General features: G+C 37.7%; 1 protein-coding gene across 1 annotated transcript in view; it reads right to left on the reverse strand.

Annotated features, from left to right (window-relative positions):
- Ufl1 (UFM1 specific ligase 1) overlaps nucleotides 1–19,685 on the reverse strand; it is a 32,321-nt gene extending 12,636 nt beyond the window's left edge. Inside the window, exons 1-11 of the mRNA XM_055603265.1 lie at nucleotides 19,589–19,685; nucleotides 18,540–18,685; nucleotides 17,453–17,481; nucleotides 16,451–16,548; nucleotides 15,835–15,949; nucleotides 13,432–13,562; nucleotides 8,285–8,343; nucleotides 5,820–5,966; nucleotides 4,552–4,727; nucleotides 2,410–2,589; nucleotides 295–415 (exon numbers count right to left, since the gene is read on the reverse strand). Coding sequence (XP_055459240.1) covers nucleotides 295–415; nucleotides 2,410–2,589; nucleotides 4,552–4,727; nucleotides 5,820–5,966; nucleotides 8,285–8,343; nucleotides 13,432–13,562; nucleotides 15,835–15,949; nucleotides 16,451–16,548; nucleotides 17,453–17,481; nucleotides 18,540–18,685; nucleotides 19,589–19,665 — 1,279 coding nt within the window. The 5' untranslated portion in view covers nucleotides 19,666–19,685. The remainder of the gene's footprint in view (nucleotides 1–294; nucleotides 416–2,409; nucleotides 2,590–4,551; nucleotides 4,728–5,819; nucleotides 5,967–8,284; nucleotides 8,344–13,431; nucleotides 13,563–15,834; nucleotides 15,950–16,450; nucleotides 16,549–17,452; nucleotides 17,482–18,539; nucleotides 18,686–19,588) is intronic.
- Between the last annotated feature and the right edge of the window lie 1,070 nt (nucleotides 19,686–20,755).

Consider the following 20,755-nt stretch of genomic DNA (forward strand, 5'->3'; position numbering starts at 1 on the left):
AGTGTATGTTTTTTCAGCCCTTGTCAGGATTCTGATAGCGGAAACTGCTTGGCTGATTTCTATTCCACACACACATCTGTGTGTCTAGATTTGTGCCAGTACCATGCTGTCTCTGTAACTACACTACAGCTTAGTCAGGTATTGTTACAGCTCCAGCACTGCTCTTTTACTTCAGGGTTTTGTTTTTGCTTCCAGAAGTGGGGACTATCTGTGATATGTAAGTATATATATGTACTATACACACGTACTTACAAACAACTCATCTTTGAGTCTTATTTATTAATGATTTATTACCTGTTGCTTTCTTCCTGCGCTCATCTTTTTTATCCTTTTTATTTGTATTAACACTTTCTAAAATGGAAATTTGTTTCAGATCTTCTTCAGTGATTAAATGCACAGGATTATTTTTCATTTCCTGAAATAAAACATGCTTTTTTGGTAGGCAAAATATATAACATTTCAAATAGCAGAGAAGTTGCTTATTTATTTACACATCCTAATTATACTTGTTAGGTTTCATTGCTAAAAATGTTAACATTCATAACTGCTGCTCTGAGGCTGTTTGCCTTCAAAAAGCATCAGTTTCATCTGCTTTTTTTTTGGCTTCGGTACCTATCCCTGGCCAGCTAAAGGGCAAGGTACTTACCGAGCCCCTGACTGCAGAGCAACAGATGCAGTTCTCCAGCAGTCACTGGCTGGTTTTACCAAGTCTAAGAGAAACCCCTTGTCTCTTTCTCTTTTCGAATACTCTTTTGAATACGATGCCACCAGTATACTTAAAATGGCAAGAAGGACATGGAAACTGCTATTATCCCAATGACTACGAGTTGCAAATCAATTCAAATAAATCTACTTTTCCTATGAATTAGTTCTTGATGATCCTACTATTTAAGTTTTATGTTAACAACAATGAATTATTTCCAGCTTCAGTAATCAGTTCATTTTTTATGAGAAATAGTTCTTTAAAAATTAGACAAAAGAATGTTTTCACAGTAAAAATATTTCATTTTTGCTTTCCTAAGAAAAATTCTTAATAATGAGGATTTCAGTAACAAAATTACCTCTCTCTAAACTAATTTTTTTCCCTTGAGGGGGAGGTGTCAAATAAAGAGTTCAAAGAAAGAAAAATGAACATTTTTTAAAAATAACTGATGACTAATACCTCACAAACATATACACTCACTTCCATTCTTGTACTTACATGTATCTTTTCCAGAATATCATTCCTTTCTTTAAGGATAAGCAAAAGTACAGAATAAAAACATTTAACCCTAATGTTTACTAATGTCACACCTATATACTTTTATTCCTGCCTGCCTAACAGGACAATTGCAGAAAACTATCTCATTCTCACACTAGTAAAGTTTAAAAGTATAGACAAACACAAAAGCTTTACACATTTAATAGACCTGCATGAATTCAGTTACAGTGTATTAAGACACAGGGCTTGTTTTACCTGAGACTAGGCTTTACATAAAGATGGTGGTCTTAACTACAACCATGAATTGGATAGCTGTAAAGACAGATCTGGTAAGCACTCTGCTTCATAATACTTTTAGATAGTAGTTAAAACTAAAGATTTAAACCACAAAACTGTTCAGGGGCTGAAGAGATGGCTCAGTGGTGAAAAGCACCAGCTGCCCCTACAAAGGAACCCAGGTTTGATCCCAGCACTTTCATGGTGGCTCACAGCTGCCTGTAACGTAAAATTTGAGAGATCCAATAGCCTCTGCTGACTTCCGAGGGCACCCAACACACATACATGGACACACATGGATATATATATATATATTTAAAATCATCAGTTTTTTATTAAGACAGGTTCTCACTGTAATAGTCCAGGGCTGACCCTGAGCCTAAATAGACCCAAACTAGTGCCCTTGTCCTTAGCCTCTGAGGGCTAGAATTACAGGAATGCAACATCAGGCTTGAATATCTAGTAAACTTTGGTAAAAACATTTCTTTTCCAGTGTTTTACCCTGTTTATTCTGGCCAGGTAAAATTAATGAGGCTTTTCAGGATTAATTATCTATGGTGCTTTGTACTTAAAATATGCTCATTGCTTTCCTTTTTTTGATCTCTCTCTCATCACAACTTGATGTATATATAGGTAACACTGTAACATATTTCAATATTTTAACAGTGGATCAAATCCTTTGGCAACATAATTTGAAACTACGTAATTTTATTGATAATATTTAATTTGTAAACTCAGGTCTCTAAATTTTAACAGGTTCTAATGAAGATGAAGAAAAGGAATAATAAGTCCTCAAGGAAAGAAAAAAGAAATATATAAAATGATATTCCTTTGTGGTCAGACTGCTTGTTGCATTTCCCAAAAGATAACAGACGGTCCTATGGGAAAGAAAATGATGTCAAGATGAGGAGGTGGAAGAAACCCTGGAATACCTTCTCAGCTTTCTGGCGCATTCGTTCGCTGAACAGTTCTGTACAGTCACTTACAAATTTTTCACTGACCACAACTGTGTCACTAAAGATTACAGCGGAAGCTTGCTTGCTGAATGGTCTCATCACCTGCTGAAGCAGCATAGCAGCATCTTCAGTTGACAAAGAACTGGGTAGCAGAGGCTGGAATTACAAGCAAAATGAAAATGAGAAGAATGCAGGAAAACACAGGTTATCTGTTTCAGAGGTATAATATACATATGTATTTAGTCGTATGATTTCCCTCAAGTAGCCTTTTTTAAGCCAGTGGCTTTCAGATGCAGTCATGATCATAACTTCTCAATTTTTCTTGTTTCAGCAGCACTTTGAGCTCCAGAGTCTGATGCTATTTTTAAACCAAATTTCTCCACTTGAAGGCCCTTTAGAAATATCAAATTGGGCAAACCACCACCAGAACCTACAAGACCCCTTTGTGCTTCTCTCTTATAAACCTACAAAATATTTGCCAGTAAATCCTGATAACTTTACCTGTAAAAAGCTTCCTTTCAACTCTGTCATCGGAATTATTATTTTGAATTACTGTTTCACTTTAAACTGCTTGTCCTAAGAGAAGACCCTTGTTTGTCTACCATATTTCTAGCATATAGAACAATGCTAGAACATTGTTTTAAAACGTTAAAAACAATAGGTTCTTCCACCAACACAATATAGGCCAGATCAGACCAAAATAAATGTAAGTAAATGCAGGTTTACTAGGCACTGCTCCCAGGTGGGTCCACTTGTCCCAGCAAAAGGAGCTGGGGAAGTCCCTCATCCAGGCTAAGGCAGGGAGGTTGATCTTAGGTGAGGAGTGATGACATGTTAATCAGGAGCTGGGACTGTGCCATAGTACGGTCAGAAGCTGGACACCTGGGTGGATGCTTGAGTGGACTGGTCATGCGCGAGCTGCCAGAACGCAGATCTGAGCTTTTGGCCCCATTCTGTTGTTCAGAGTGTTTCAGTGCGGGTGTGGAGAGAGAGAGACAGAGAGAGAGAGAGAAAGGGGCTTCCTGGACCATGAGGAGCGAGCTAGAGGTTCCTACCACATAGAAACTAAAACCTGCTATCAGGATAAAGATGCCTTAAGAAATTTGGCATCCACAGCAAGAGTCTTTCTACCTTATAAAAAGCTCTGTGGTCTGACGAGAAGTAACAGATTAGCTTCCGGTTTAACTTCACCCACACTTAGGACTAATGAAGGGCAGGTGAACCTTGAATAATGAGGCAAAGCACTATCAGTGCTAAAGCAGCTTATGCTAATACTTAGCAGAGATTACTGGAGAAGGGATAAGCAAATGATGCAGGATGTCTGAGGCAGGGTAGTTGTACATGCTTGGATAAGGTTACTTTCAATTGCTAACTCTGACACAATGTAGCATCCCCTGGGAAGGGAGTCTCAGTGAGGGACAATTTAGGTCAGGTTGGCCTGTGGGCATGTCTGCAGAGGATTGCCCTGACTGTGTTAATTAGCAGGGAGACTCAGCCTTGGTGTTAGTGGCACCATCCCCTGGGTTTGGGTCCTGGATTGCATACAAAAGAGGAAAGTAAGTGGGGCACCAGCAAGCATGTGCGCGCTATTCATTTTCTCTCCCTAGCCTGTGGCTGTATTACGACCAGCAGCTTCGTGTTCCTGCTCCCGTCATTTCCCACAAGGACAGACTGGAAACGTGGAACTGTGACCTACAACAAGGCTGTTCACCCTGGAGTTGGTTTGATCAGGATATCTGTAACAGAAACTGGAAATGAAACTCATATACAGATGTGCAAAATCTCATCAATTTCAGTATTGGGACTGATATGGTTGCTATACTGTTTTCTTGTTTTTGACCTTTGTAGAATTCTGGATTGGATTATGTACACCTGAAAAATTAAAATTTCTGTTGTAACAATGATTGCTAGATTTTACCTTTAGTGGCAAGATTATCTTTATATGGCCTATTTCTAAAATCCATTTTGCTTATTTTAGTTAAAGGGATGAATTTTATTTTAAAAATGGGCTGTGGTACAACAGGACATAGCCAGTCCCTACAGTAGAGGATTTAGTATTTCTTAGTAAAATATCATCATTGGCTTAAACAAAAATTAAGAGAAAAAGGTAAAACGTACAGAAATATCAACCCACGTTCCAGAACTGATGGCTTCTTCTACTGATGCTTCCACTTGGTCCACGAGTGCTTGACCAACACAGGCTGCCTTCAAAAACAAGAGCTGAGCGTTCTTATACCTTTTCTTTATATAGTTCACAGCATCTGGGATCCCAAGTCTAGACAAAGCATCAAATTCTAGAAATACACAAGAAAGTTGAACAGAACGGTCAATCGCTCATATCTCCCAGAAGCCTCCTAAGAAGTTACGTTCTATACAAAACCATTCTTTGACTGTGGATTCAATGTATTCCAGTATTTTCTGAGGACTACAAGAAAAAAAACATAGCTTGTTACCTGGGTATCTTCCGACATGTCTATTTTTAAAGTTCTCTGTTGGAAAGGTATTTCAGGTGTTCCTTAAATACACTAGTGGTATGAGCCCTTCCCCAAGTGAAGGGTTGGAGTAAAATAGGACTAGAGAAGCAATGCAATGAACAACAACAGTAAAGGAAATAGAATGGTTCAAATTAAAAATAAAAACTGGAATCTATTTTGCTTATTTTAGTTAAAGGGATGACTTTTTCTTTTTTAGACTGTGTCATGGTATGACATGATGTAGCCAGTCCCAGCCTACATAGCTAGGAGACGATTCAGTATAAAAGACTCAGAATTACACATGTTACGGTTAAGAAAACTAACGTCTGTGGTTGAAGTTGGATGCACATCATCAGAGAGCAAGCAAACGTCCAGCCGAGTGTAGGTTCAAACCAAAGCATTCTCCACAGACTTAGAGAATGTGCCCTGCTATGCTTGATCATGAATGTATTCAGCAAATGAGGTGGTTACTCCTTTAAATCAGTCTACTTTACTGAAATCATGGCAGAACCTCAGAAATACACGTTAGAATAGTATTGTTTCTGAGTAGTAGATAACTGAGAAAAGTAAGCACTGTAAAGCTGACAGTCAATAAATAGTTCTAAGATGAAATAACTGAGAAGGGGTAACTTAATAAAACAATAAGCATATTACATTAAACAAATAATTACTTTTAAAATTTTATATCACCTTTGTACAAATTGAAGGGCAGCATCTTTTGGCATTTTAAATTTTCAGTATTTTAGTAGTTCCTATGCCCCACAGAACTGAAAGAAAGAACTTTGCAGCCAAAGGGAACCATGGAAAATTCCAAACACAGGAAAATGCATGTGGAGTCTGAGTACAACACTCTCTAATATCATTTCAGTGTTAGGAAAACATTTTAGTTTCATAGAAAAGAAAAACAGTTACCTAGATAGCCATTCTGCCTGAAAAAGGCATCCACCCAAGCACTCTGTGTCCTGGAGTAGATGTCAGGGACAAACACGGCTTTATCCTGTCGTCCACCAACCACAGTGCCCCGTAAGCGACCAGTGCTAACAAGCTCCTCAAGCACAGCTAGAGCAAATGCACATAACACAGACCATCAGAACAGGGGCACATCTTTAAAGGTCAAGTACTTCTCAGTCAGTCTCCCTAAAATTTATGTCTTTAAAACATAATTTAAAATTTAAACATGATGCATGAAATTACAGTTTCAAGAAAAAAATCCTGATATTTATGAGACTACTCAGGTTGTAATTCAGGGAAAAAGTAGAAACTAGTGTACTAGTGTAACTCAAACCAGACAATATACACACATTGAGTAATTCTGAATAAAACTCAACATTCTGGTCTTGAAACCAGAAATAGAGGCCATGAGAGAGGAGGAAGCATTGCAAGAGAGTGGGAAGGGGGAAAGAAGAGGACAACAGAACACATGTGACATAAAGCAAGAGGGAGGGAATTATTTGGGGGAGGGAGAGGACCAGTAAGGACAGTAGTGGAAACAGAGTCGAAAGACAACTAAAATCAAAATATGACACATATACATAATGAAATCCATTACTTTGTATGCTAATTTAAAACTTAAGTAAAAAAAAAGCATCCCATCATTTATTTTCTAATTTGATATAAAGCAGCTGATCAAATACTAGTGGTTAATGTTTAACCACTAGCATTACATTCAATTTTTTAGTATTGAGAACCAAGCACTAGGACGTGCTAGAATCAGCAGTGTGAATAAAGCCACAGAACACTTTCCACTGTCCCTACATTTCTGTATGAAGCAGCACACAAGCCATTCATAATGCAGAAGGAAATACCACAGCTCAGAGTATGGCTTCTGTGGCTCTAATGCTGAAAGACAAACCTCAACTTTGCCATCTACTAACTATACAATACTGGGCAAATAATTTCTTTCATGCCTTTATTTTCTCATCTGTGAAATGGGGAAAATAACAATACCTATTTCATGAGGTTGCTGTATTCAAGAGCGACCATCAACTGGCATAACATAAGCCAGTTATATAATACATAGTAGCCTCAAATTTCATTATCACCTTCTCCATTCATAATCTAGGGCCAATCTGAAAACTAACTTGACTTTATGCATGTTCAACCGGAGGAAAATCATGCCTCGTATGTTATGGTTCCTGGGGCTAGTGAAGTCATGGACCTTGCAGAAGAACCAACAATCACCATTTTACTAAACCAGCATAATCCCAAGCTCCCTTCTAAATATTTGTCCTTATACCTACAGTGTAGTCCTCACTCATTAAGGAAACTTCTTTCTGAACACACTAAGACCATTATAGAAAATAACAACAAATCACAATGCAGAGGTTGGAGCTCAGTCACAAAGGATATCTACAATACAACTCTTGTATGTAAAGCTCAGGGACCATTGTGGAAGAGAGGATGGAAAGATTATAAAAGCAGAGGAACAGTGAATTTACTGTGAAATTGTATTTCCTAGGAATTCCAAAATATTACCAACATGGCTGCTCATAACAGTAGACATGCTAGTGTGGATAGAAAAATGCCAAGAAGGCTTCAGCCTTAACACAGGCAATTAAGAGACACTGAGAGCAGAAGAAATTCTTCTCCAGGAAACAGCACCCCAGTTTACTCATCCAGTAACACACACACACACATACACACCACCACCACCACCACCAATCAATGAAAAAAGAGGCCATGAATTTGGAAGAGAAAAAGAAGGGAAATGTGGGTGTTTGAAGGGAAGAAAGGGAAGGGAGAAATAATATGATTATATTATAGTCTCAAAAATTAGGAGACATTAATAAAAAAAAGAGAATGGAAAAATAAATTACTTTGACTCATTAACAGCCAATAAAGTAGTGCTATACTTTGGATGCTAGAGGTCTTCTTGGTCCTACAGAAACGCTAATGGGGGCTGAAGGAGCCTGTAGGAGGTAGAACCTACTAGGAAGTCCTTGGGCAGTAAATGTATGCCCTTGAAGAGAACTGTGTGACCCCAGATTCTTCCTCTCTTCTCTGTGTTTCTAATATTTTTTTTTTTTTTTTTTTTGCCACAGGATCCTCACTAGTAGGATCATCCAGCAATCACCCCCCCGCAAGGTCCAAAGAAATGAATCTACCCAGTGTTAGCCTGGAACTCCCAAAACTATTTAAACAGAAGAATGAGATGATACAAAACGAAACAAAACAAAACCGGCTTCTCTTCCCCTGCCCCCACTTACATCTTCCTTTTCTCTTTGCCACTCATATTTCTCTCTTTCAGAATAATAAAATAAAAATAACCTTTCTGTCTCCCCACTGAGGATGAAAGGCTGGTCCTTATGCATTCTCAGAAAAGTCTGTTACTATATTCCACCTACCACTTAAGAAATACAAACTTAAACAAAACTCACAGTAAAGGAGCTGCTCCTGAAATCCATATTTTGAAATCAAAGAATTCACTGCTGTAGGCCTTTAAGGGAAATTAAAGGAAAAAAAAAATTAAAGCCAATTTACTATACAATTGTATATGATTAAAAAAATAAGAACTGGAGTTTATTAAAAGAAAACACCAATTAATTTAAAGAAAAAATAATGGCAATTTATACCAAATTTTAGAGACCTTACCAGATTTCCTACCCAGATAGCAGGAATCAGTCTTTCTTTATAATCCAGATCAATTTCTATTCTGATTCCACCAGGTTTTCCTCTCTGTGATGCTGGACTTTCTCCTGTCTCTCACTGTGCAGCACAGTGAGAACCAAGGATGCTCATGTCCCTCATATAAAATGCTGTACGATCTCCCGATAGCCTGAATACTTACCACTTCTAGATGTCCTGAGTTTCTAATGCAATGTTACCTGAACATGTTTAGTGCATCTGTAACTCTCTTACTAAGGAGTTCCAGTACATGATTTGCATCCATGAATGACACAGCACTCAGAGACATGTGACGGTTGGGTGTATGTAATTTTCCTTGTGGTGGGTTCCCTCTCCTCACTTGGGAATATTCAAGTAAGTCTCATATAGTTTCATTTTTTAAGATAAGGGAGATAATATGTGCACTTAAATGTATTTGTATGAGGTATTTTTAGTCAAGTGTTTGAGAGAAAGCAATAGGATCAGAAGGAAGGAAAAGAAGTCCTCCCCTATCAGCGGACTTGGGGAGGGGCATGCATGCAGAAAGGAGAGGAAGGAAGGGATTGGGAGGGGAGGAGTGAGGGAACTATAGGGGGGATACAAAGTGAATAAAGTGTAATTAATAAAGAATTTAAAAAAAAAGAGTTACAACAAAAAATGTTCTTTTTTACTTATCTGTACTTCCTGTAACATTTCCTAAACTATTTTAACAGGGTATAATTTTTATATAATTAATATCCACTCAAGTTCAAGTACATAACTCCATAGTTTTAATCTTAATAAATTTACAAAATTGTGTAACCATCACAACAATTCAGTTTTACAGATTACAGTAGTATTTGTAGCCAATCACTGCTGCCACCCTATAGATAAATCATCATCTATAAATTTGCCCTTCTAGACAGTCACTGTAGTTGAATCAACAGGAGGTCTCTTACTTGTTTTCTTTCACTCAGTATTATGTTGCAGGATGTTCATCAATGATGAAACATGCATGACACGGTTCAGTCTTGAACAGCACTCTATTACACACTTTGCTTTTATTTGCATCAGCTGGCAGACACTGTGAATGCGAGGCATTCTGAATACATGTAATGAATGTCTTGTTTCAAGTCTTGTGGAGCATTGTATTTGACTGTGATAGCTGAGATAACAGGATGCCATAATTTCATCCCAATGCCCTGTGCATGCATAAATCACACTCTCCCACTATCACTAACACATCCCCAGCTGCTTTTAGGTAGCTGAACAAATTCCCGAAAGTATCTCTGTTTTGTTTTTTGTTTTTTTGTTGTTGTTGTTTTGTTTTTTTGGTGTGTGTGTGTGTGTTGTATCTGTTTATAGTGTATGTCTATGTGCTCAGGTATGGAGCCTATAGAGGCAGAGGAACAAATGGGGGTATCTTCCCCTGTAGCCTCACTTACATTTTCACAGGGTTTCTCACTCACTCTACTTAGCTAGACTAGCTCCACTAGTCAACTCTCCTTGCAGGCCTTGGGCCACTCATGCGTGCCCTACACTTTGCTTTAAAGAGCATGTTGAGGCTACACTCCGGTCCCCATGCTTGTAGAGCACACAATTTATCCACTGAGGCACCTTCCCAGTCCTCTATCTACTTTTCACTACTGATGACTTTGAAAATAATGTTTTGTTTCTATTTCCTTTAAGCCATCATCTTAGTTCTCCAGTCAGTTTCTATTCTTATGTATATTCAAAATCCTGTAACTAATTCCAAATTTTTAATGTCTTATGGATTATTTAGAATGCCACAACTTTATTTTCTTTTACCTCCACAAAGAAAGTTGGTAAATTGATGCACTTACTTAAAAATGAATGAAATACTTAAAGCTCCTGTATTTGGACAATTTTGACTAAAAATTATTTAACAAAATTTCATGTAGATCAACTTATTTTATTAAATTGTTTGATCCCAAATTTTCTCAAATTCCCAAATTAATTAGGTCCCAGTATGCTGTACATTGTATCATGTGTTTCCCTTACAGTAAAACATCATAACTTCTTACATGATATTTTGGTGTGTTTTCTGTTCCTTCTAGCGAAACCTAAAAAAAAGAGCTCTCTTAAAGGACCCCACCTCAACTGTGTAGATATTACTCACTATAGGTGGTCAATACATGTTCTAAGTTTCTGCCTGTAAGAGCCGTCAACATATCCTTGTGGTTGAATATGGCTTCAGACCAGAAAAGTGAGGTGGTTTCTTAGTTTCTAGCTCTTATACAGACATAGTGAATTAAATGTACTATTTGGATGCCACAGGTCTCAGGAGTATCTTTTCAGGCTCAGAATTAGTTTTACTTTGTAGTTTGATAGCACCTCACACAGACTCTGGGCTATAGTGAGAGAAAAAAACAAACAAACAAACAAACAAACAAAACAAAAAACAAAAAAAACCCTGCTGATTGTGACAAAATTTACCCTTGCTACTGTAATCAGCAAAATATAAAAGACAAATATATTAATAGAAAAACATTTTTAGTTTTTGACTAAATGATAAATTCAAAGGGACAAAGATATAAATCTGTTTCCCCCTATCTCTACCAATCAGCTTCACAGTTCTGCTCCCCCTAAAAACCAACACTTGTGTTTGGAGGGAGATTGCATTTGTGTGGTCAGAACCCATGGAGGATGGAGTACATGGAGGGATACTATAGCAGCAACAACCAATCAGGTACATAATGGGAAATCATGAAATAAGTAAACACATTAAGGCCAATGCATGCTAAGTTTACTTACGGTGGTTGAAGAAGAGAATCACAAATACAGAAAGTAAAAACAGAAAATAAGAATGCAGTGAAGCCTAGTGTCTGACCTGGATCAGTCTGCAAACAGCTTTGTTACATGTGTTTCGGAAGATACACAGTAAGTGCACATACGTATGTCAGGGCCTCCTTGCTGACCAAGAGGACTGCGGGGTAGCGAGAACCAAACAGTGTGAAAAGCAACTAAGCACATGGATTCTACATAGTCTACTCCAAGAATCAGGCACCCTTGGAGAAATGGCTCGACAGTCTGGGTGGGACAGGGGAGGACCCTGGACCTGGAACTGAAACACTTCGTCCTATCAGTAAAAAAAAGGTATCCCATCCAGGAATGATGGGGTCGGGTCGTGGCAGAAGGTCAAAAGGCAGCCTGAGTGCCGACTACTAGCAAAGGAAGTTAAAGTCGAATAACAAATTTAGGGAGCACTAAGTCCCCAATGACACAAATAATTAAGCAAACAAACTGTAAGTCTGAGGAAGAATGGGACATACGGTCCTAAACTATCATCCCCGTGTATGACTATCTCTTTTCTGTACAAAGGAAAACAAGTAGCTTTATAAGAATTTTATCGGCTATATCTGTTAAGTAAGTTACTCACCAGTAATTGAAAAAGATCTAAAGTGTGTATCGCCCGCTACGATTCAATTAGAAGAATAAAGTGTTCCTTCTGTGTATTCCCTGCCATTAATGGGCAACCTAGATACTGACATTCACATGCAAACCTTTCAAAAAACAACAAGACAACATTTTAAAAAAATAACTAATCTGTGACCTTTAAAACAGGAAAGCCAGGGAAAGACCAAACAGGCATTCCAGATGAAAGGTGACCAAAGACCTGTAACAGTTAAATGAAATGGGTGATTCTGAACTGAACCTGACAGGCCAGAAAGGGCAGTGATGAAGCAATCTGAACATCAAAATGGATTCAAAGACCAGAAGAGTATGTATCAATGTTAATTTTCTGACTATGAGTTCTATATTATATTGTATAGGATAATGTTCTTTTTGTAGGAAATACAGACTAAATTGTTTGTGGTAAAATTTGAGCAACTTCTATATTGGTCATAGAAAAACTCTCTAATCTTTAAAGTCCAAATTTTTAAAAACAAAAAAGAAAGAAGAAATTTGTTTCATCAGAGTATACATGTTCCCTCCAAACCTTTCAATCTTTTTTTCTCTTGCCTTGAATGTGTCCAGTACTCAACAAATGTATGCTGTTGCTAAATGACAAAAAAGAAATCACTACAACTGCCCTATCTAAAAGATGTGTCTGCAGTTAGATGCTGATGTAAAGACAAGCAAAACAAGGAAAAAAATAGGTCATGAGATTAGTGTTAATGACAATATAAGTGGTAGAAACCAGATAAATAGTTTGAGACATGAGAGAGGGTAAGAAAATGAACAGTGAATATAGACGTAAATCTTAAGAAGAGGTTTTAAAAGAAAAGAATGAACATTATTAGATGGAGTGGAATATGCCATCCAGATAGTTGTTTGAAATGAAAAATCCGGATATCTCAAATGCTGATGACACACAAAGCTACTCAACAGAAACTTATGTGACAGGTGAGGAGATAACTAAGAATGTAGGCTTTCTGAATTCGATTTAAACAAATCTAAATATTTTATAGACTCAGTCTTGAAATGTGCCTTTTTAAAGCAACACTGCTATTCCTTAAAATGTGGAGTTTTAGTAAAAAGGATCCTAAAACAGTCCATCTGAACTCCAAGTAAATTAGGCCACTGACATATCTGCCCCATATCACGTGGCTGCTAATGTAATAGAACAACAGACCCACATTCTTCTATTTTAATAACTGCACAGTCTTTCCATGATTTCAGGTTGATTTTTATATAGTGATGTCAGCATCAGATTTTCAGCTGTTTTCTGTAAAAGTACAAAAGCTGTTGGGCAGAGAAAGGAAGGTGCTATGGGTGGAGACAGGCTGTGTCTTGGGACCCTGGAGGCTTTACAGCCCCATTTCAGAGAAGCACTCCTTCTATTTGTACAATAAACTGGGATGCGCAATGAGATTTTGCTTCAGAATGATTCAGCTGCTAGAAAAAAATGCAAATCATGTCAGAAAAACGTACAAGTCTATTTCTCTCTTTTTCTCTCCCTCTCTCTCAACACGTTTACCTGGTAATAGCACTAAAGAGTCCACGGATGCGTGCTTTATGGCGAGCTACAAAGGCCTCAGTGAAAATTACTCCTCTGTTATCAAGGTCAATATGGCCATTGATAATTCGACCAAGTCGCTGTGTTAAAGCCTGGGAAAAAAAGGTCAATTTTTACTAATTTGAAATAACAAAATTAAATTATGCGTTGCAGTCCTATACAACTCATGCTATATGCTGTGACAGAAATTCCAACTGCACAAATTACATGACGCGTAAATTAATGTTGGAGTAATATCTATACAGCTTCATTGTCTAACAGTAAAGAAACACACCAAATTGTTAAAGCATTAACTATAAAAGGGTGGGTAGGGGGCTCCCCTTCTCTGAAGAATAGGGAAAAGGGGAGAGGGGAAGAGGGAGGGTTGGATTGTAAGGAGAGGAGGAGGGAGGCTATGACTGGGATGTAAAATGAAGAAATAAGAATTAAAATAGTAATTATTAGTTAATTGATAGAAGATTAACTATAATAATGGCCCTTGCTTATAATACTTATTTCTAATGGAAAATAAAAATGACTGATTAGCCAATTTTCTAGATATAAATGGTACACGTAGCACGATGAGTCTTAGAGAAGACTTTCTTTGGACCTTTGGATACTTACAGGAATAAATGTTATTCCAAGATTTTTATAAGTAGGGAAACCTAAGTCTTGAAACAAGACTTTTTCCAGATTTAAACTGGCAGATTATCTGGTCTCTTGACAGTTTTTCAAACTTGAGATAGTATTTCTCCTCACTATACTGCAACTACACAAGTCCATGTGAAACAGGCCTGGCCGTATTTCATACCACCCTTCCCCAGTCAAAAGTAGATGTATTCAAGTTGATTTGTTTGATAGTCTCCTAACAAAGAAAAATGTAATACGCTCTTAGAAACACATTTTTGATATTCAGAAAACAGAGCTGGGAACTCTTCAGTATCTAGGAACACAGCTGCAAAAGAAACCATCTGGTCTGAGCCTTCTATCTTTAAACTTGACTTTCTATGATTTCTAGTTACTAAGGTAAAACGTGACTTAGACCCCCAACATGCTTTGTATGACCATCTATGTTCTCTAAATTGTGTTTTACATACCACTAGGAAAGCTTATTCTATTAATACATGTGAGTGAATGCATCTATACCACAAATTAATCTCATGTTCTTATGGTATGATAACTCTCTGAAGTTGGATTTCCTTATGCTGAAAAGCAGTTGTGGTTTGAATGGGAATGGCCCTATAAGCTCCTATGTTTGAATGATTGGTCCTCAGTTAAAGAACTGTTTGGAAGGGTCAAGAGACCACCTGTCACTGGAGGTAGGCAATGTCTTTTTCTCCCTGACTGCCTACCAGTGGGCCCTGCATGAGCTCTCAGTCCCTGCCTGCTGCCATGCTTCTTCCTGCCTTGATGACAATGGACTAACTCTCTGAAACTAAAAGTACACCCCCAATTAAATCCTTTTCTGTAAGAGTTGCAGTGGTTATGGTGTCTATTCACAACAGTACAGTAACTAAGATGGTAGTTAGATGAGATTTAGCTGTTTATTTCAGTAAATTTTTTAAAAAAGCTGCTATTTCTAGTGCTGCCTTTGTGCTAACAGTTCATTAGACATCTCACTGAAGCTTATGAAAAGAATATGGTTATTTCTTCTCAAAAGATATGGGACTTGCAATACCACACAGATGAAACAACAGTTTTCTTAATGTCAGTTAGCTAAGAAGTGTCATCAATAGGATTGAAATCCAGGTCTGTTTAACACTAAAGCCTATGGATTTTCCACTGTACCACATGGACATCTGTGATATAAGACAACAAACTACTTTAGAAACACAGACAACGTGTACGTGGCACTGTTACTGCACTAGAGTCATGACACTGGAATTCAGTATCAACACAGATACATAAAGTTAGAGAATATGTGAGATTCTTTGTTCTCCCGGCATAGTCACACTTCAGAGGAAGAAACACGTGGCAACAGAACGATAATCTTTGTAGAAGATGTTTTACACGGAAAAAGATTCAGCAGCAGCCCTCCTCTTTAACAATATACCCAAACTGTTTATATCCTAGTCTGTTTCTAAGCAGCGGGTATTGTAAGCATTAATAAAATCCGCGCACCTGTGGTCTATGTGCTTCTACGGTATCAGGTTGGGCCTAACAATTTATCTTGCCCTTACGTATCTTGTGATTTGGGGCTGGGGATAATTATAATCATTTTCAACAGTCTCTTCAGAGCCACCAAATAGGATACCCCCCCCCCAAAAAATACATGGTTTTAAGGTGTATCTACTTGTATCTCTATTTATTTAAAAAAAAAAAAGAAGAAAACAATCTACTAAGATTTTTTTAAAAATTCTTTATACTATTAGGAAAAAACAATACCTGTGTCAGAAAATCTCCAGGAAGATCATAGGTTTTACACAGTTCTGAGATGGTTACTTGACCACTTTCTTGTAATTTATCATTCACCTCTTCTGATAATTGATCCAGATAGTTCCTAATATTGAAACAAGTTAAACAAACAACAAAAAACATTAAAAAATGTTTTCCTTCTGTATTCTTCCCCTTTCCACCGGAGCACATTAGGCCCCCAAAATAGTAAACAGGATGTGAATGAGCATCTTCATTGCTCAGATTCTAAAGCTTATTTTTTGCTCATGGACATTACTAAATGTAAGGTTAATCAAATGATAGTTTTTTTTTCTTCTGCCAATAGAGATTTTATAGTCATTTCACAGTAATATTTTTAGAACACATTTGCTTTGAGTTTACTTAATTTATCATAAATAATAAGTTGTTTTTTATTGCTTTAAAAAAGTCAAGATTTATACTATTTATATATATTCCCCATAACTAGCATCTACTTTTAACTGGAATGACCTTTACAATGAAAGTCTGTATCGAGAGCTCTAAACAAATAGCCTAACTGGGTACGACTGGCCTCAACTTAAATACTAGTTAAGAGAACAAAAAAAGTACATGAAAATGTTATACTTACTCATCTATTAGTTGTCCCAACACCATCTGGACATTTTTCTCTGATTTAATAATGTCACCTACTCTACTTTCAATATGAGTTAGATCCACATTAATAACCTAGAATTAGACAGAAATTATATAAAGTTTCTACTAGTTCTTAAATTTGAAATTACACATTTATTAGAGTTACACGTTTACACTCATTCTTACATAAATTAGGAATTGTTTTAAAATACTGATAGCTGAGTATGGGGTCAAACACCTATAATCTTAACAGGCAGAACGACAGCCACAACTTCAAGGCCAGTGTGGTCAACATAACAAGTTCTAGGCAAGACAGGACCACAGAGTAAAACACTGCATACACACACGCGTGTACACACACACACACAGATGCGTGCACACACACACACGACATATGTATATCATATATATATATATGATATGTATAAAACATACATATTTGTATATAAAACAATCAAACTAATAAATACTGCCAAAGCCTTAGTTACATAAAAATTCCGAAGCCCTACTGCTTATCTATTTACTTTTGAGTTCTGAAGAATTATATTTTTCCAGGAAAACTTATATTAAGCAGTGAACTCTATTTTCATAAAATAGTTTTTCATATTTTCAGAAAAAGTTTTCTAGCGACCAACGTAGTTACACATGCTTTTTAATATTTTGGAAATATTTTTTACTTTTTCCATTACTCTCTCTATATTGAAGTGTATAAATATGAAACCCTAATGACTTTTCTCTAAAAATTACATAAACCTTATAATTTTATAAAGTAATAACTTTTGAATTTATCTGTAAAGAATGAACAACTCAACCAAGAAAGAAAACCTGAGTAAATCAACTCAAAGCATCAACGAAGGCTTCACAACCACTTCTTCACATGTATCATACCAACTCTGACACCAATATTGGTGAATACTTAGAAAGGAACTGAATGAGCTCATAGCATTAGAAATTTACAAAACTTTAAGAAATCAAAGTAAAACTTTTATAAATTTACCTGCTGTAAGTCGACAATGTTTACTCGACCTTTGAACAAAAGACAGGAATTTAAATGGCATCAAAGTACAGCCAAACAACTTCAATTCTAACAGACAGTGTTGATCAGTCCAAGTCCTTCTACAAAGGGCATAGGACCACACTAGCTGATGCATTTAGATACAAATTACTAACTAATCAATCTTCATGGTTAAAGCCACAGGCAGCACTGCTGCCATCACCTCAGACGAACTATGAACACCAACTGACACAAGGCAGACAAACCTAAGGGGGTAGGGCATTTAATTCTTCCAATTCAGTTTATCTAAAGTGGCCAAAGGCTATAGCTGCAATTAAATTAAGATGGCTCCTCCATTATTTGAAAATGAAAAGTAAGTGTCTATTAGGAAGAATCAGTAAATATTCCAAATCACAGCTCATATTTCATTAGCACTATTGCAGGGAGATAAGAAACACCAAGGTTACACCCTAATAGTATCTAATGAAGAGTCGTTTCTATTTAAGTCAACTGTGCTCAATCTTAATACACTGCTCAGATTTTAAAAATACAAAGCAAAACAATATTTCATGTTAGATGGCACTAATTGCACTTCATATAATGTGAGCCTGAGGCCACTGTATACTGATTTACAAAGTTTTGTTGTTATTATTATTATTATTATTATTATTATTATTATTATTATTTTACAGAACAGTAATGCAGCCTTAGTATCTGAGATCTTACAATCTTATGAAATATCTATTCTTCTTTTACAATTACATCTGATAACTCAATGCTTAAAAACCCACAGTACATTTAATTCAATACAACAAAGCATGATATTTGTTACATGGCAATAGTTAAGATCCTATTTGCTTATGTGAACCTATGAAGGCTGATTATCAAGTTAGCAGTTGAGAAGGGTTAAGCTCAGTGGTAGTATTTGCCTAATGTGTGCCCGTGTCTGATTCTTAACACAAAGGGGAAAGGAAAAAGAGAAACTGAGGTGAATGTCCCACAACTCCATTTAACTATTTAGTCATGACTTTAATTTATTTCCTCCAAACACTGCAGTAAAAACAAAAGCACAACACTAGGAATCACTTACCACCTCGGACATGTAGCTCATCTCTCATTTCTTTACTGATCTGGGCTGGAGTGATATATTCTTTCCCATCAAGTGTATGAACTACTTCTAGCTGTTTCTGAGATATTAACTTATTCACAATTTCAATGCAGTTCCGCTCTGACAACCTGAGAGAAACCAAAAGTTTAAGAGTGTCATGATATATTCTACAAAAGTATTTGAAAGCAAAATTTTGAGTAACTTCTACTTTGCAAAATCTGTCCTTTATTAGTATAATGATGTTGATTAATTTAAAAAAAAAAAAACTACTCCAGAGTAAGGAACTTTACATTCATTTGAATTATTGACTTAATTCATACATGTCACTGCATTATGATTCTAAAGGTGTTTTCTTAATCCTTTCTTCAGTCTTCAAATATCAAAATTGTGGGCATACAATTTAAGAAAGAAAACCCCAGCTATGCCTTTAACTTTCAGGTGAAAACAAACGTTTCTTAGAGACCACAGTACGTTGGCCTTGCTGGTACAGCTGTACAGGCAGGACATCTGTCTTACTTAGCAAGACCATGGTTACCTCTGTAAGTTAACTACGCAGTTACTGTGCCTAGATTTTCTCCCTTGGGTTTTTAACTGTTTGGGTTTGTTGTTTGGAGTGTTGAGTGTGTGTACGTAGCTCTCAACACTATAAAACACCATCAAAGGACTGGTGTTTTTAGGACAGCAGAAATAAAATACTACAGGAACTCGTTTATGAGGAGAGAAAGTCCATTGGCATTATAGAGGTGATCTGTAATCCTGCATGCGGTAATTCTCCAACGGTCGTGGGGTGCAGAAAAGTCATGGGGTGCGGGTCTGGCGTCGCTCTGCGGCCGCAGAGAAAAGGAGTTAAAGGGGGACAGGCTACTTGCTGCGCAGCGCGCTGGGGTCTCGGCAAGCTCTAGGCCGGGCGGCGAGCGCCTCTACCGGCGGCCGCAGCAGCCGGGCTCCGGGGTCTCCCGGGACCCGGCAGGCAGCGCGGAGACGACAGCGCCCCGGGCCGAGGCCGGCGCCACACCGGAGGGGACCAGCACCTCTGCGTGGCCTCCGCAAACTGCGCCCGCTGGAAGTCAGCAGCCAGCCGCCGGATCTCCTCCCAGGCGTCCGCCATCACTGCCTCGCTCGCCCCGGCTCCGGGAAACCGCTGACACGTCAGCCCTCGGCCGCCACGAGCGCCGAGGGACGGACCGCGCTGAGGGCCAAGAGACCCGCGCTAAAGCAAATCGCGAACCGACGCGCGGCTGCCATGGTCCCGCCCCCTGCTGGGCGTGGCCTTCAGGAGCGGCTTTATAAACTGCTTCACAGCCAAGCCAAGAGCTGCCTCAGTAATCCTCCCCTTTGCGAGGTTCCTGGTCAGCCCTTACTGGGCGACAAGTCACACTTCTTTTCTTGGGCTGTTACAAACCATGGCTAATCCATTTTGAACAGTGAATCGGCCTTTTACTTGGGCCAAGAATACTACTCCCTCCTTATCCTTCTGCATTGACCTCTGGCCCTTCTTTTTCCCATTTCCCCATTCATATTACCTGTATTCAGATATTATTCTCTTTACTCCCTCCCCATTTTCCCTTTTTTCTTTCCTGGTTTCTTAGTTACTCCAAGTTGTAGTCTCATGTCTAAAGATATATCAAATATTGTAATTTTTCTGAGTACACAGTCTTTATAAAATAGTAAGAGTAAGAATAAATAGGCTCTAGAATACATGGACTGAATTTCATGGCGTTTGCAATACCCAAATGGATTTATTTGGGGGAAACAAACTGATTTAGTAGTATGGCCCAAGTAAAAGGCCGATTCACTGTTCAAAATGGATTAGCCATGGTTTGCTATTTCAAACTGTGATTTTTGCTACTCTTATGAGTTGTACTATAAATATCTGATATTCAGGATATGTGACCTTAAAAAGATTGTGCCCTACAGGTTGAGAACTGTTTCTCTAAGAGACAGCAGATGCCGCCAGCCCAGACTTGTATAACCAGAAACATTTCAGTCACTATAGATGGGGAAAACAAGATATTTCATGACAAACCTAAATTTGAACAAAACTATCTACAAATTCATCCCTCTAGAAAGTGGTAAAAGGAAAACTCCAACATCAGGAGGTTAACTACACCCATAAAAACACAGAAAATAATTCCATACCAGCAAAATCAAAAGAAGACACACACACACACACACACACACACACACCACCACCACCA

This window comes from Psammomys obesus, unplaced genomic scaffold, assembly GCF_907164565.1.
Source record: "Psammomys obesus unplaced genomic scaffold, mPsaObe1.curated_primary_1811, whole genome shotgun sequence".
In the NCBI taxonomy this organism is placed as follows: Eukaryota; Metazoa; Chordata; class Mammalia; order Rodentia; family Muridae; genus Psammomys; species Psammomys obesus.